The sequence below is a fragment of the Muscardinus avellanarius genome (genome assembly GCF_963383645.1).
Source record: "Muscardinus avellanarius genome assembly, chromosome: 11".
NCBI lineage: Eukaryota > Metazoa > Chordata > Mammalia > Rodentia > Gliridae > Muscardinus > Muscardinus avellanarius.
In genome coordinates this window covers 21,235,582-21,249,199 of record NC_137797.1, presented here as the reverse complement: position 1 = coordinate 21,249,199, position 13,618 = coordinate 21,235,582, and the positions used below count along the sequence as shown (strand labels likewise).

The window sequence follows — 13,618 nt, the reverse complement described above, 5'->3', positions numbered from 1 at the left end:
CCAGGTCAATGAGTAGATTATTAGTGTGTCAAGGCCTTCTCATTTTAGTTTTTCTTTAAGAGATATTTTTCAATTGACCAAAAACTAGACACTTTTTTGGTCAATTGAAATATATCAATTGACCAATCCTTCAACACTAAACTATATTTAAAAGACATGGTAGCTTGCCATTTCTAAGTTGAATTTCTACCAGTCAACATCTTTAATCTTTCAACTGATTTGAAATTTACAATAAGTAGTCCTTAATTCAGTTCTGCCAGAAGTTCACTTGTAGTTTTAAAATAACAACCATGAGCCAGGAGTGGTGGCACCCACTTGTAATCCCAGCATTTAAGAGACTGAGATAGGAGGATCAAGGTTTGAGGACAGCCTCAGCTACTACTTAGTGAAGGCCCTTTACAACTCAATGAGACCCTGTTTCAAAATAAAGAATAACAAAATAGGGCTCGGGGGTGTGTGTAGTTCGGAGGTAGAATGCCCCTGGGTTTCATTCTCGGTACTGCCAAAAATAAATAAATAAATAAATAACAACCATATCAGCCGGGCGTGGTGGTGCGCGCTTATAATCCCAGCATTCAGGAGGCTGAGACAGGAGGATTGAGGTTCGCAGAAAGCCTCAGCTACTTAGTGAGGCCCTCTGCAACCCAGTGAGACTTGGTTTCAAAATAAAGAATAAAAATTAGGGCAGGGGGTGTAGCTCAGAGGTAGAATGCTCCTGGGTTCCATTCCCAGACCCACAAAAAAACAAAAACATATCAGACACTTAGGCAGTAATTTCTTAGTTGCCATTTTCAAGGTTTAAAAACAAATATTGTTGTGACACTATTTTAAGGGATTTGGAGACTTTTTTTTATAGTATTGGGATTGAATCCAGGGGCATTCTACCTCTGAGCTAAACCCCAGCCCTATTTTATTTTGGATCTTGAAACAGAGTCTCACTAAATTGCTGCGGACCTCAGTAAATAACTGAGGCTGGCCTAGAATATGTTCTATTTCTGTCTCAGCCTCCCAAGTGCTGGGATTACAGGTGTGTGCAAACCTCCCAACCCCATGACTGCTTGCTCCATATTGAATATAACTTTTTGTCCAAATTAGTTTCTAAGTGTATTTCAAGAACTATAGGAAAGGACTCAGAAAAAAGTTTTTGTGATTACCACCCCCAAAAATTCCACTTATTTTTATTTGCACTTTATTTTATGTTATTCTATTTTTTAATCTACTACAGACATCCCTGATCCTCCAGTGGCACCAAATGTGACAGAAGTGGGTGATGACTGGTGCATCATGAACTGGGAGCCTCCTGCCTACGACGGAGGGTCTCCAATCTTAGGTAACTGCATGATCAGCTCACGTAACTGCCAGTACAGTTGCTGTCTTCTTTAGGTTATCAGAATACATTATAGAGTACATTAAAATATGTCATTTATAAGAATACATATTATACTGTGACCTTAAATATCCATTTCAAATTGCAGTGTGTATATTAGGATACTCTGTAATTACTTGATATTTAAATAAGCCTTATGCCTATCATCTAATATATTGCTTGTTCTCTCTTTTGTTTGCCATTTATACCCAGTAGCTAATTTTGAAACATCCATAAGCCTAACTTTCACTGGTCAGTAAATGTCCAGTTCCACTGGGTTATGTTATTAAAAAAATTCTTTTAGTAATAAATGCTTTGGGACAATTTGCTTTCCCAATGGCACAAGATTCTTTTTCTCCTTGATAATAACAAGATTCACAAGATTCACAAGAACTTCATTGCTGGGACTCTGGTCCCAACATAATTGGCTCTGACTATATTGCTCAACCATAGTGATTAAGTTGCTGTGGCCACTTGTCTGCGGTCCATTTTACCTCTTGTTACAGTACTATTTTAATTTTTTTCCTAAATGATATTTTACTTTTATTCCCTGGTGCTAATCTTTGTATTCCCCGAAATCTTTAACTATTATTGGAATGAGGTGGGTTAAAATATACACATATATGATTATAGTTTCCTGAGTATATGCAGAATTTCAAGAACTTCGAGTATCTGACAAAGTTTACTTTTGGAGACCAAGGAGGGGGAAAACTCAGTCTTGGTTTTGTGTATCTTCAGGATACTTTATTGAGAGGAAAAAGAAACAAAGCTCCAGGTGGATGAGGCTGAATTTCGACCTCTGCAAAGAAACAACTTTTGAGCCTAAAAAGATGATTGAAGGCGTGGCCTACGAGGTCCGCATCTTTGCGGTCAATGCTGTTGGCATCTCCAAGCCCAGTATGCCCTCCAAGCCCTTCGTCCCTCTGGGTGAGTCAAGGGAGGTGTGTTTGTCATGGGAACCTTCTTCCCAGATAATGACTGCTTACCTTCTGGCTCCTACCTGGACCAGCCTGGAAGGCTTCTGAAAGGGGTTTGGGAGGGTGGACAGATGTAAGAAGTAGTTAGGGGCAATTTTCTGTCTATTAAATTTAAACACAAACTTGGTAGAGTTGTATATCTTCCTAACGTAGGCCCTGGAAATTCATTACCGGAATTGTAGTGACAGCTGTTGATGGCTCCGGGTGCCACTCCTCACTGAAAACATGTAGAGTCCATGGACACATGAAAACTCTCCATTTATTCCTCCCAGAGTATAACAGGCCTTGTGAAAACAATACAGGGTAACTAAAACAAATTGATATCAGCTCCATGAACTACACTTGAAAACTAACTAGACTCTGCTTTATGATTACACCATAAATGTTATCTGACAAGCAAACAAAGCAAAAGATTAAAAAGTCAGTTCAGTAAAGGCAAAAAACAGAAGACATATACACTCTTTTAGAGTACTGAAATATTTCCTCAAAAGAAAGAAAATTTAGTGTAAAAGTTTACACTTTAAAATTACAGGGCGGCAGGGTAAGGTGGTGTACATCTGTAATCACAGTATTAGGAGACTGAGATACGATTGCAGATTCAAGACCAGCCTCAGCAACTTAGTGAGACTGTTTCAAAACAACATTTTAAAATGTGCTAGGACTGTAGGTCAGAGGTAGAATATTTCTGTGTTCAGTACCCAATTTTAAAATAAAATAGAAAGCTATGGGAAATTCATTCTCAACTGATCATTAGATTCCCAACCAACCTTGACTTCTCCAACTTCCTTGGTCTTCCCAGCCTCCCATACCAACCACCCAACCTGGGGAAAAAGCATGATAGTATTGTCTTAATGTTGATCAGATCTTTGCCTGACATACAACCATGAGTAAGCAGTAGTCATTGAATTTTATCAAGACACAAGGCTTCTAGCTGGGCATGGTGGTGCATACCTATAATTCCAGTACTTGAGAAACTGAGACAGGAGGATCACAGGTTTTAGGCCAGCATCAGTAACATAGAGAGACCTTGTTTGAAAATGCAAGATAAAATAGGTCTGGAGGCATAGCTCAGAGATGGAATGCCCCTGGGTTCAATCCCTTGAACAAAAAGAAAAGAGAAAAGAAAGAAAGAAAAGATGTGAGACATCTGTCTACTTTTAGTTGCATCCCAGTTCTGGTACCATAAATGTGGAGTTAATGGCTTCTTCTTTCCCTTGTCTGTCTTATCTCTTAAGCTGTGACCAGCCCGCCTACTCTGCTAGCTGTTGACTCTGTTACTGACTCATCTGTCACCATGAAGTGGAGGCCTCCAGACCAGATTGGTGCTGCAGGTTTAGATGGCTATGTGCTAGAGTATTGCTTTGAAGGAAGTAAGTACAACTAGATGTTGCAGTGAGTATCATCATCAGTGGGTGAGGTAGGCCCTACTTTTCCTTTGTCTCTCTTGGGAACTTACATCTTTCCTACTGAAAATGAGATCAAGCCAGAAGTCATCCTTCTGAGATGTTCTTTAGGACTTGATTCTCAATAAATTGAGATCTGGACAATACTCTGGCTCAGACATAGGAGGAAAGGCCTCTGACAAGACTCCAGAAACTTCCTTTTGTGGAACTGCATTCTGGAATTACATTGTACCATAGCACAGTGAAACTCTAGTTAGGGCAAGGCATGTTGGGAAATGTAAATCCTATGCTGAGCGGAAGCTAGCTGTCAAAAGAGCTGTGTGTTTAAGTTAATAATGAGAGATTACGTATTTGGCAATCTGGCAATCATCTCTTGTATTCTGAGTGGGAAAAAGAAGAATTAAGAACAACTTTTACTTTCAAAGGTAATAGCATCAAATCCCAAAGAGTGTAAGAAAGAGGTTCACCGTATGATAGTGACTTATCTCAAGGCCTGGGTATATGAAAATTAATCAAATTTAGAAAGAACCAAGAAACAAGGCCCCCCCAAAATCACTAATAGAAGCAATGAGAAAAAAGAAAATGACACAAGAAAATACAGTTTAGAGTGTAAAAGAAAACCAAGATGTGACATTCATCAAAGCCTGTCGTGTTTCTTGGCTTCTCAGCTGCCATAAGTAGAAGATGACATTTGAAAATGGGTAAACGAGCCAGGTGGCACGTGCCTGTAATCCCAGTGTTTGGGAGGTTGAGAGAGGAGGATTGCAGGCTGGAGAAACTTAGCAAGACTCTCAACAACCTAGCAAGATCCTGTTTCAAAACAAAAAATAAAAAGGGCGGAGGTAGAATGTACCTAGGTTCAATCTCCAGTACCACAAAGGAAAGGAAAGAAGGAAAGGAGAGGGGAGGGGAGGGGAAGGGAGAGGAGGAGAGGAGAGGAGAGGAGAGGAGAGGAGAGGAGAGGAGAGGAGAGGAGAGGAGAGGAGAGGAGAGGAGAGGAGAGGAGAGGGATGAAATAAACGGCCCCAGCTCAGGACTGAGCCTCCACTTCACATGATGGTAGGAAAGTCTGTTCCTATTTCACAAAAAGGAGCCCAAGGCTTAACCTCTAAAAAGACTCTTGGGTCCCCAAACTTTACCATGGATGCTCCAGGTGATTTTGCAATACATACCATCAGCAGCAGGTGAGGTCTGCCTTACTTCCTCTTATCTCTCTTGGGGATTCATCTCTTTCCTACTGAAAGTGAGACAAGCCAAATGTGGTCCTTCTGAGATGCACAGAGTCCACAGAGCTGGCTAAAGAGCACAGGCTAAAGAGCACATTTGGGAAATCAGGAACCTGAACCTGAACACAACCGCACCTGCCCTGGAGAAAAATTTCTTATGAAGAAGAAACCACTGAGAAAGAACTCCCAGTGCCCCCGGATTGAGGCAACAATGAAAACGATCCTGCTGGCCATGAGGGAAGAGGAACAGAGGGGGAATGACGTGCTCTAGCATCACCCAGCTCCTTCTACACTCACAGAGCGCCACACGGGATTTCCCCAGGGCTTAGAAAGCCACTAACCCCAACCAATGGGGATAGTAAAAGGAAGGTCCCAGGGTTAGAGCACCAAGGGAGTGACGAATCTAACAAGAAAATTCTTGGGCACTTGAAAATGTGGTGTATTCCTATTTCCTTTGTCCTCTTATTAAAAAAAAAAAATCATGAGTGTTCCTCTCCGCCCTGGGTACCACCCAGCCAGCAGAATTTTCCGAAATTATATGTGACATGGCTGCTGAGCGTGAACCTTGTGTATGTATGAAACGGAGCAAATTCTTTACTCTTTTCTTTCTGATAGGTTTAAAAAGTAAGAAGATACAGCAAAATGATAGATGGCTGTCATTTTGATGTTACCCACCTTAGCTAAAATACAACGAAGTGTATTTTACATAATTTTGTGTGTGGTCTGTGTAGATACATATGTATATAGGCGCATACATATGTATATGTACACAGTCAGTACTATGTTATCTATTTTGCCACATAACGTTTTGGAGTTAGCTTTCCCTGGAAGTTCTTGCGTAACGTGTCTTTCTTCTTGCAGTCTTTCCTTTTCTTTATGTGGCTGCCTTATTCTTCATTCTCTTTTAATGGCTGCTGTTCTCCGGACTAATTTTTTTGTAGTGTTTAATGCTTTTACATCTGTCAGGTCTATTCTGTAAGAGAAATCTTTCTCCCGTAAGGTCGTGTGTTGATTTTGACTCTGCCCCCTCTCGTTTTTGTTATCCTATTTTACTGCCTGCAGCATTTTACTCTCGTTTCCTCCTTTCACTCTAGTCTAGACTTTTCTCTCTTAAACATGCACCTCACGTATTAAATAACTTAACACATTCCTTCCCCGTACCCTCGGACATCATTTTCTTTCTCTGTTTCCCTCAGTTACGGAGAGGCTCAATGGTGAAGAGATGGCTGTTTTTGTTTTGCCTTTTTTGATCTTTTTCATCCTGTTTTCTCTTGAAATTTTCTCCTTTCCCAGTTCTTCATTCTTTCCTACATGTTTTCTCAGCTTCTCATTTTCACTTCCTCGTGGGTTGTCTCTTGACGATGAAAATACCCACACAGGCGTTCTCAAGCAGACCGCTGCTTAAAGATGTATCTCTTTTTCTAAGTCCTAAGTCATTTTTTCATCCACAGGATGCCCTTTCAGCTGCCAGGTTATCTGGATTCCTGCCCCTTCCCCTTGATACTCCTGGGAGGGATGGAAAGAGAGCCAAAGGTTCCCATCTCTACACCCCAGCTCTCGTGGTAACCCAGGAAGTCATCACCCCAAACTCATAGGGTATGCCCCAGACCATCCTATGAACCATCCACATGGAGTGTGGGGACCCACACCGGCCCAGGTTGTTTTCTTGATATTCAGTTTGTTGTCATGGCAACTGGGGCTGCCTCCTGAACTGGAAAGCCTGGCAGGACCTGGCTGAGCCCTATCACAGTGCTCACATTCCCTGATTCTGTAAGGGAGCCCACTATGGGAGCATCGTGCTCCCTGGGGACTGGAGAAGATCCTTCCAGGCTGAGGTGCAGGGTAGGGGCAGGGAGAGGATGGGCTCTCCCGCTCTGTGCAGCCACCCTGGGCTCCCAGGCCTGCTCCTCTTTTTCTTTCAGGGTCTTGCTTTCTTCTTCTGTCTTCTTCCCACAGCGAGGGGTACCCCAGCTTCTTTTCTCCTCCTCTTCTCTGAGGCAAGTGCCTCAGGACAGAGACCACAGGCTACAGAGAGCAGACTGTGCCTCTCCTTGAGAAACCCCCCTCACACGTTTGGTCTCTTCTCTGAAGACAATCTCCGCATACTTTGCATACTTTACTAACAGAGAATGCTGACTACTGATAACGACTTTCTTCTGGCGTGAAAGTGGGTGTCTTTAATTAATTTTAATGACGGACTCTCAAAGGTACATCAGCAAAACAGTCTAATGAAAATGGGGAGGCCGCGTTTGATCTACCAGGTAAAGTATCCTGTGAAGCGCTCGGACTTTCTTACTGTGTGAAAACATTTCCGGGAATGTCCCATGACCGCGCATGAAGTCACCCACCGCCCACAAACAGAAATGCCCTGGAGTTGAGGGTGGAGAGGAGGGGAGCGAATCGCTGGCATCCGATTCTTCTTTTATCTTGTGTGCATACTGCCTACTGACTTTTGGAGGCAGAAATATTTTTAAGCCCTGAAGGCTAGGTTTAAATTCTCTTGTTGTACACAAAGCGACTAAAAACTAAAATTTAAAAAAAATCAGATTTGCTTAAGAATCATGCCGACTCCTTCTGAGTTGTGCTCATGACCCGTGCTTTGTGAGCACAGTGTCATTTCTTCGTGAATGCAAATGAAGCTGATCATATTAGCCTCTCACAATCACAAGACAAAACTGAGAGCTGATGTGCTATAAAAGTCAAAGTCCCTCATTCATAAGAACAGCAATCTCTGCTTACATCACCACATTATCATTGTAAAAAACCAAATTGGAATAAAACCCCTGCAAAACTCTCAGGGACAAGTTTCTCTTATTGGGGATACTTTAATCTTGAGTAAGAGGTTTTTCAGAAATAGCAGGATCTGATAGTTTATTCCTCCTGTGCTTTTTTTTTTTTTTTTTTTTTTTACCGTTTTTAGGCCTCTTTTCATTAAAGTACATAAAAGATACCCACCATCTAAGTCCAAGTCCAGACCAAAGTCATACTCTTCCCAAATGACTTCATCATTACAAGTAAAATCCTAAGTTGGCGTTGACTGTGATGGTCAGGATGATTTCTTCCACTAAATCCCAGTCTTCTTTCTTCTTCTCTTCTCTTACGGGGGGTTTTAGCTGAGGACTGGATCGTCGCCAACACGGATCTAATCGACAAGACCAAGTTCACCATCACAGGCCTGCCAACCGACGCCAAGATCTTTGTGCGTGTGAAGGCTGTGAATGCAGCGGGCGAAAGCGAACCCAAGTACTATTCCCAGCCCATTCTCGTGAAGGAAATCATAGGTACGGGGCAAGGATTTCAAACCTTAGTCTTCCTTTTACATCGTCTGCATTTATTTATTTATTTATTTATTTATTTATTTATTTATTTATTTTTGGTGGTACTGGGGTTCCTGGAAACCCTTCTACCTCCAGGCTACACTCCCAGACCTATTTTTATATTTCTATTTGGAAATAGGGTCTCCTAAGCCAGCGCGGCTGGCTTCGAACCTGCGCGATCCTCCTGTTTCTGCCTCCCAAGCGCGGGGATTACAAGCGTGCACCACCACGCCCGGTGTTGGCTTTATTTTTTTGTCTTTTTCTCAAAAATTATTTCATTGCCGCTGCTTTGATACTTTATTAACGCTTCCTGGGAGCTCCTCTGGGTTTGAAATTTGATTCTTTGAGGGCCTGTTAATTAGAAAGTTAGCCTGAGTTTTCTGCGCTATCTTGGGTGGGGCTGCCTGGTCACACTGCAGAAAGAGTGTGTGTCGGTACAGCAGAGCACATCATTTTCACAGTGGCAATTATGGCTCAAATGTATCTGCAAGTTCAGAACCATTTTCTTAATTATATAAATAAATACTTTCCATGTTTTGACATCTGCATTGATAATGCACAAAGGAAGGTGAATACAGCTGTTGGTGCTTTCTTAGGAAAACAAGTCAATCTCACCAAACCATACCAGCCACCATGCAGTTTTACTTTAAAGTGATGTTGATAAAGCATAGAACTTATTAGTTGTATTAAACCCTGGTCCTCGAGCACAGTTTTCTTTGTAAGCATGTGTGAAGTGCTTGTGCCACACACCACAGTCCAGTGGTTGACCCCAGAGAGCACCGTGTGTCAAGTGAGTTGGAGGGTAGAATGGCCAGTTTTTTCATGGAACTCCATTGTAAAGAATGGCCAAGAAAACCAGTTGTAATGGCAAACACCTGTGATCTCAGTACCTGGGAGGCGGAGACAGGAGGGTCACAGGCTCAAGGCTAGCCTCAGCAACTTAGTGAGACCCTCAGTAATGTAGCAAGAGCCTGTTTCAAATTAAAACGTTTTAAGCCACACGTGGTGCTGCACACTTGTAATCCCAGCATTCGGGAGGCTGAGACAGGAGGATCCGGGTTCACTAACAGCCTCAGCTACTACTTAGTAAGGCCCTGTGCAACTCAGTGAGACCCTGTTTCAAAAATAAAGACTAAAAAAATAGGGCTGGGGGTGTAGCTCGGAGGTAGAATGTACCTGGGTCCCCTCCCCAGAACCACAAAAATAAATAAATAAAAATAAAACTTTTTTTTTTCTTTTGGTGGTACTGGGGGTGGAACCCAGAGACTTTCTACCTAGAGGCTATACTCCCAGACTTTTTTTATGTTTTATTTGGAAACAGGGTCTCACTAAGTTGCTGAGAGCCTCACTAAGTAGCTGAGGCTGGCTTCGAACCCATGCGATCCTCCTGTCTCAGCCTCCCAAGCGCGGGGATTACAAGCCTGTGCCCCCACGCCCGGCCAAAATAAAACGTTTTTAAAAAGGACTAGGGGGCTAGGCATGGTTGCACACGTATAATCTCAGTACTTGTAGACTGAGACAGGATTCCAGGTTCGAGACTAGCCTGGCCAGCTTATTCGGACCTTTTGAGTATTTTGTTAGACATAGTCTAAAAATTGAATGAAATGGACCTGTTACTTCAAGTAAAAAGTAGAATTGTGGACGTCTATTATTCTGTCCCTTGGTTTTACTATTGGTTCTTCTCTCTCTCTCTCTCTCTGTACTAGGGATAGAACCCAGGGGTGCTCTACCACTGAGCTATATACTCTCAGCCCTTTTTATTTTTTATTGAAACAGGATCTTTGCTAGGTTTCCCCAGACCTGTTTGCTAAGTAGCCTCAGACCTGTGCTGCTCTTTCCCTCAGCCTCCCAAGTCCCTAGAAGATGATAAATTTTAATATATCAAAATACAAAAAAGTCATTAACATGGTTTCAGACTCCACACCATAGCTAATCTTTAGGAAACTACAACTCATCATATTTTAGTGTAAATAAGTATAAGGACCTGAGAGAGAAGCTTTTCATATAAAGTCACTTTAGGCTTAAATGACAGTAAAAATAGAAAGTTGCAATAAAGTCAGGGTAGCCAAGTATACATTAAACTGTTAAAACATCTCTGCTTTGAAGTCAACAGTCTAACAAAGCCGCCACATACAGTTTTTAGTGACCCTTCTAAGAATGTCTTGCAGAGACATGGTTCTTAGGATGGGCCAGTGAGCCTTGTGCCATTGTGCTTACGCAAGGCACAGCCAGGAGTCTATGCTGGCTGCAAAATGTCACTATTCTACCCTCCCACAGAGCCTCCAAAGATTCGCATCCCACGGCACCTGAAGCAAACCTATATCCGCAGAGTCGGAGAAGCCGTCAATCTGGTTATACCTTTCCAGGTAATAATTCAAGGGTCTCGCCTTTTCTCCTTCCGGGGCTGGGGTGCACAAGAGGTGGTGTGGAGAAGGGAGTGTTCTAGCATCTAAGTTGATAGTGGTTCAGAGAGAACGTGGGTCAGTAACAGAAGAGATCTGGAGGGTAACTAGAGGACTTCCTGCCCTCCTGCCCTAGAAGTAGAGAAGCCTTTAAAACTGTCTTACATCCCTTCTGTATGTGAAAAATGAGTCCTAGTGTTGCCTGAAGCTCAGGAATCACAATGGGGCAGTGGAGGAACATCAGCGACTTGGTGAATGGAGAAATGGGTGAAGCGCCTCCCTGCCCCTCGCGGTCCGTGACGCACAGCATTGCACGCAGCGCTCAGTGGCACGTTAGAGAAAGCGAGATGAACCATGTTCCCTCCACAACCCCAACCAAGCACTTCCAGTAAGAGTATGTATAACAGGAGTGGGAAAGCTTGACTCCATTGACTGAAATACGTGCCTATTGTTAAGTCACCGCTCCTGCAAAGGGACCTGCTGTTCACAGGACTATCCGGGCTTTGTGTACAGTGAGCAGCTTTGGTCTCACAGACGCACACACCTGCACACGCACACAAACACCCTGTGCCCCCCAGGACCCTCGCAGGCCCCTGCTCCTGTGACTCCTGTCATGTCCCTGGACAGAGCTGTTCAGCAGAACTTTCTGAGATGATGGACATATTCTGTATATGTATGATCCAGTGTGGCTGCCACTAAGAAGTACTGCAACTGGAGAAATACAATTTTAATTTCTTTAATTAGCTTTTATTTAAATAGTCAACTGTAGCTACTATCTCACATGATGGAAAGCCAGGGTTAGTGGCTAAAGAGGTCACGAGTCCGTCTGCTGACCCGGCCCTCAGGCCCAGGTCATCCCTACCACCAGGCTGACCCCATTCCCAGATCTCGGGAGTCTCTGTACTTACTGGATCAAGAGAAGATCCAGTAAGTACATAGGTCTGGCACCCCAGGGGCCACATCAGCCACCAGGGATGGGCTAATGAGAGTAGCGTGTCCTGTTTGCACGTTTTCCTAATCTCTGGGCTTCCTAAACATTTTATCACTGGATCCTCAGAAATACCCAGCCAGGCAGGAGGAGCAGATTCCCTTGCCCCTACTTGAGGGGGAAAGGAACTGACAATCAAAGCAGTTAAGTGACCTTGTCCAAGGTCACACAGCAAGAAATGGCAGCACCAGAAGCAGAGCCCTCGCGTCTCAATGTGTGTCCACTCCATATGTTTTAGAGAACTCACCTTCCCCCCCTGCCCCCACCCCCAGGAGCTAATAGCAAGTTGCACCTTTAAGGAAGTAAGATGTGGAACCATTTCTTCCTGTCCCCAACAACACGGTCCACTGCTTCGCAGGTGCAAGCCCAAGCACCCCCAACCACTCTTCAGACTCCGTGAGCTGGAGTTAACGCACACCTGCACACTCCTTCTCAGCCGCCCAGCACAGGCTGTATTGCAGAACACAGGGAGCTGTGCCTCAGTGGAACACCACGTCAGTGACTGAACTGACGCTCGGCTCCTGTCTGCACGGGGTGAGCTCAGGTGCTTGGAACTCCAGGAAGCTCCTTTGCCAGAGAAACAGAAACTCAGGCCCGTGATCTATAATTTCTTAGAGTCTGCTCATATAGAGTAGTGGCAGAAGCTAGAGAGAACAGAGGGAAATTTCTAGACAGGTCTGAGATGAACAGCACAGTGCAATGGAATAAAAATCATTAGCCTTTAGATGGCCTTAACACCCATGCAGCATGCAGAAGCTTCCTTAAGACTTCTGTCGTGTGTGTGTGTGTCTGTGTGTGTGTGTGTGTGTGTGTGTGTGTGTGTGTGTGTGTGTGTGTGTGATGATCGGGATTGAACTCAGAAGCATCCCACCTCCAAGCTACACACCTATTCTATTTATTTATTTATAATTCTTAAGAGGGCCTCACTAAGTTACAAATGCACTCTAGGTTGCTGAGGCTGAGCTAGAATTTGTGATCCTCCGGTCTCAGCCTCCCAAGTACTGGGATTCCAGGCCTGCACCAGCACGCCCTGCCAAGACTCCAGTCTTCATAGCCACCCTTTATAACCACCGTTACAACCAATCTTTTTCGATACTACTGTTATTCCTATTCTACAGTGTGGGCAGCTGAAGCACAGTGAGTTTTAGGAAATTCGCCCAAGGTCACAAAGCTATTAAGTGGTCAGAGTCCAAAAACAGGGCCCCAGGGCCCCAGAGCCATGCTCTTGCCCACTGTCCCGTGCGGCACAGGCTCCAGAGCCTAGAAGATCCTCCCGTGAGATCTACTTCCAGCTGCAAGGCCTTGGGCAAATCATTTATCCAGAAAATAAATCTCCATCAAATGAGGGTAATGATACTTACCTTGATGTGAAGACAAAGTGGAGTAACAAATGTCACGTGGGATGTAGCACCTCGCACAAGGCTCCCCACGGCCAGTTCCCAGGCCGCTCACCACCGGGCTAGGAGGGTGCTGTTTTCCACCCTTGCCTGGAATAGATCAAAACATTGCTGTTCTTGTAATGTTACACACACACACACACACACACACACACACACACACACACACACCTTGAGACAATCCCATATCTCCCCTCTATTTTTTCTGTCTTGCTTTTTAGGGAAAACCAAGACCGGAAGTTACTTGGAAGAAGGATGGAGAAGAAATTGATAAGAATCAAATAAACATTCGCAACTCTGAGACTGACACGATCATCTTCATCAGGAAAGCTGAGAGGAGCCACTCCGGGAAATACGACCTGCAGGTCAAAGTGGAGAAATACGTGGAAAGTGCGTCCATCGACATCCAGATCGTGGGTAGGTGGAGAGGCAGTGAAGGGAGCGCGGGGGCCCCGTGTCCTTGTCACTAAGGGAGGAATAGGAAGTTTTGTTAGCTGGCTCCATATAAAGTTCTTTTATTTTTTTCTTTACTTTTTGTGGTC

At 43.9% G+C, this 13,618-nt stretch overlaps 1 protein-coding gene across 4 annotated transcripts in view; it reads left to right on the top strand.

The window, feature by feature from the left end:
- MYBPC1 (myosin binding protein C1) overlaps positions 1–13,618 on the top strand; it is a gene marked incomplete at both ends in the record, with an annotated part of 90,405 nt that overhangs the window by 60,842 nt on the left and 15,945 nt on the right. For all 4 annotated transcript variants that reach the window (XM_080706663.1, XM_080706662.1, XM_080706660.1 and 1 more), the window contains 6 exons: positions 1,226–1,330; positions 2,105–2,293; positions 3,579–3,713; positions 8,086–8,253; positions 10,567–10,655; positions 13,298–13,493. In XM_080706663.1, coding sequence (XP_080562789.1) covers positions 1,226–1,330; positions 2,105–2,293; positions 3,579–3,713; positions 8,086–8,253; positions 10,567–10,655; positions 13,298–13,493 — 882 coding nt within the window. The remainder of the gene's footprint in view (positions 1–1,225; positions 1,331–2,104; positions 2,294–3,578; positions 3,714–8,085; positions 8,254–10,566; positions 10,656–13,297; positions 13,494–13,618) is intronic.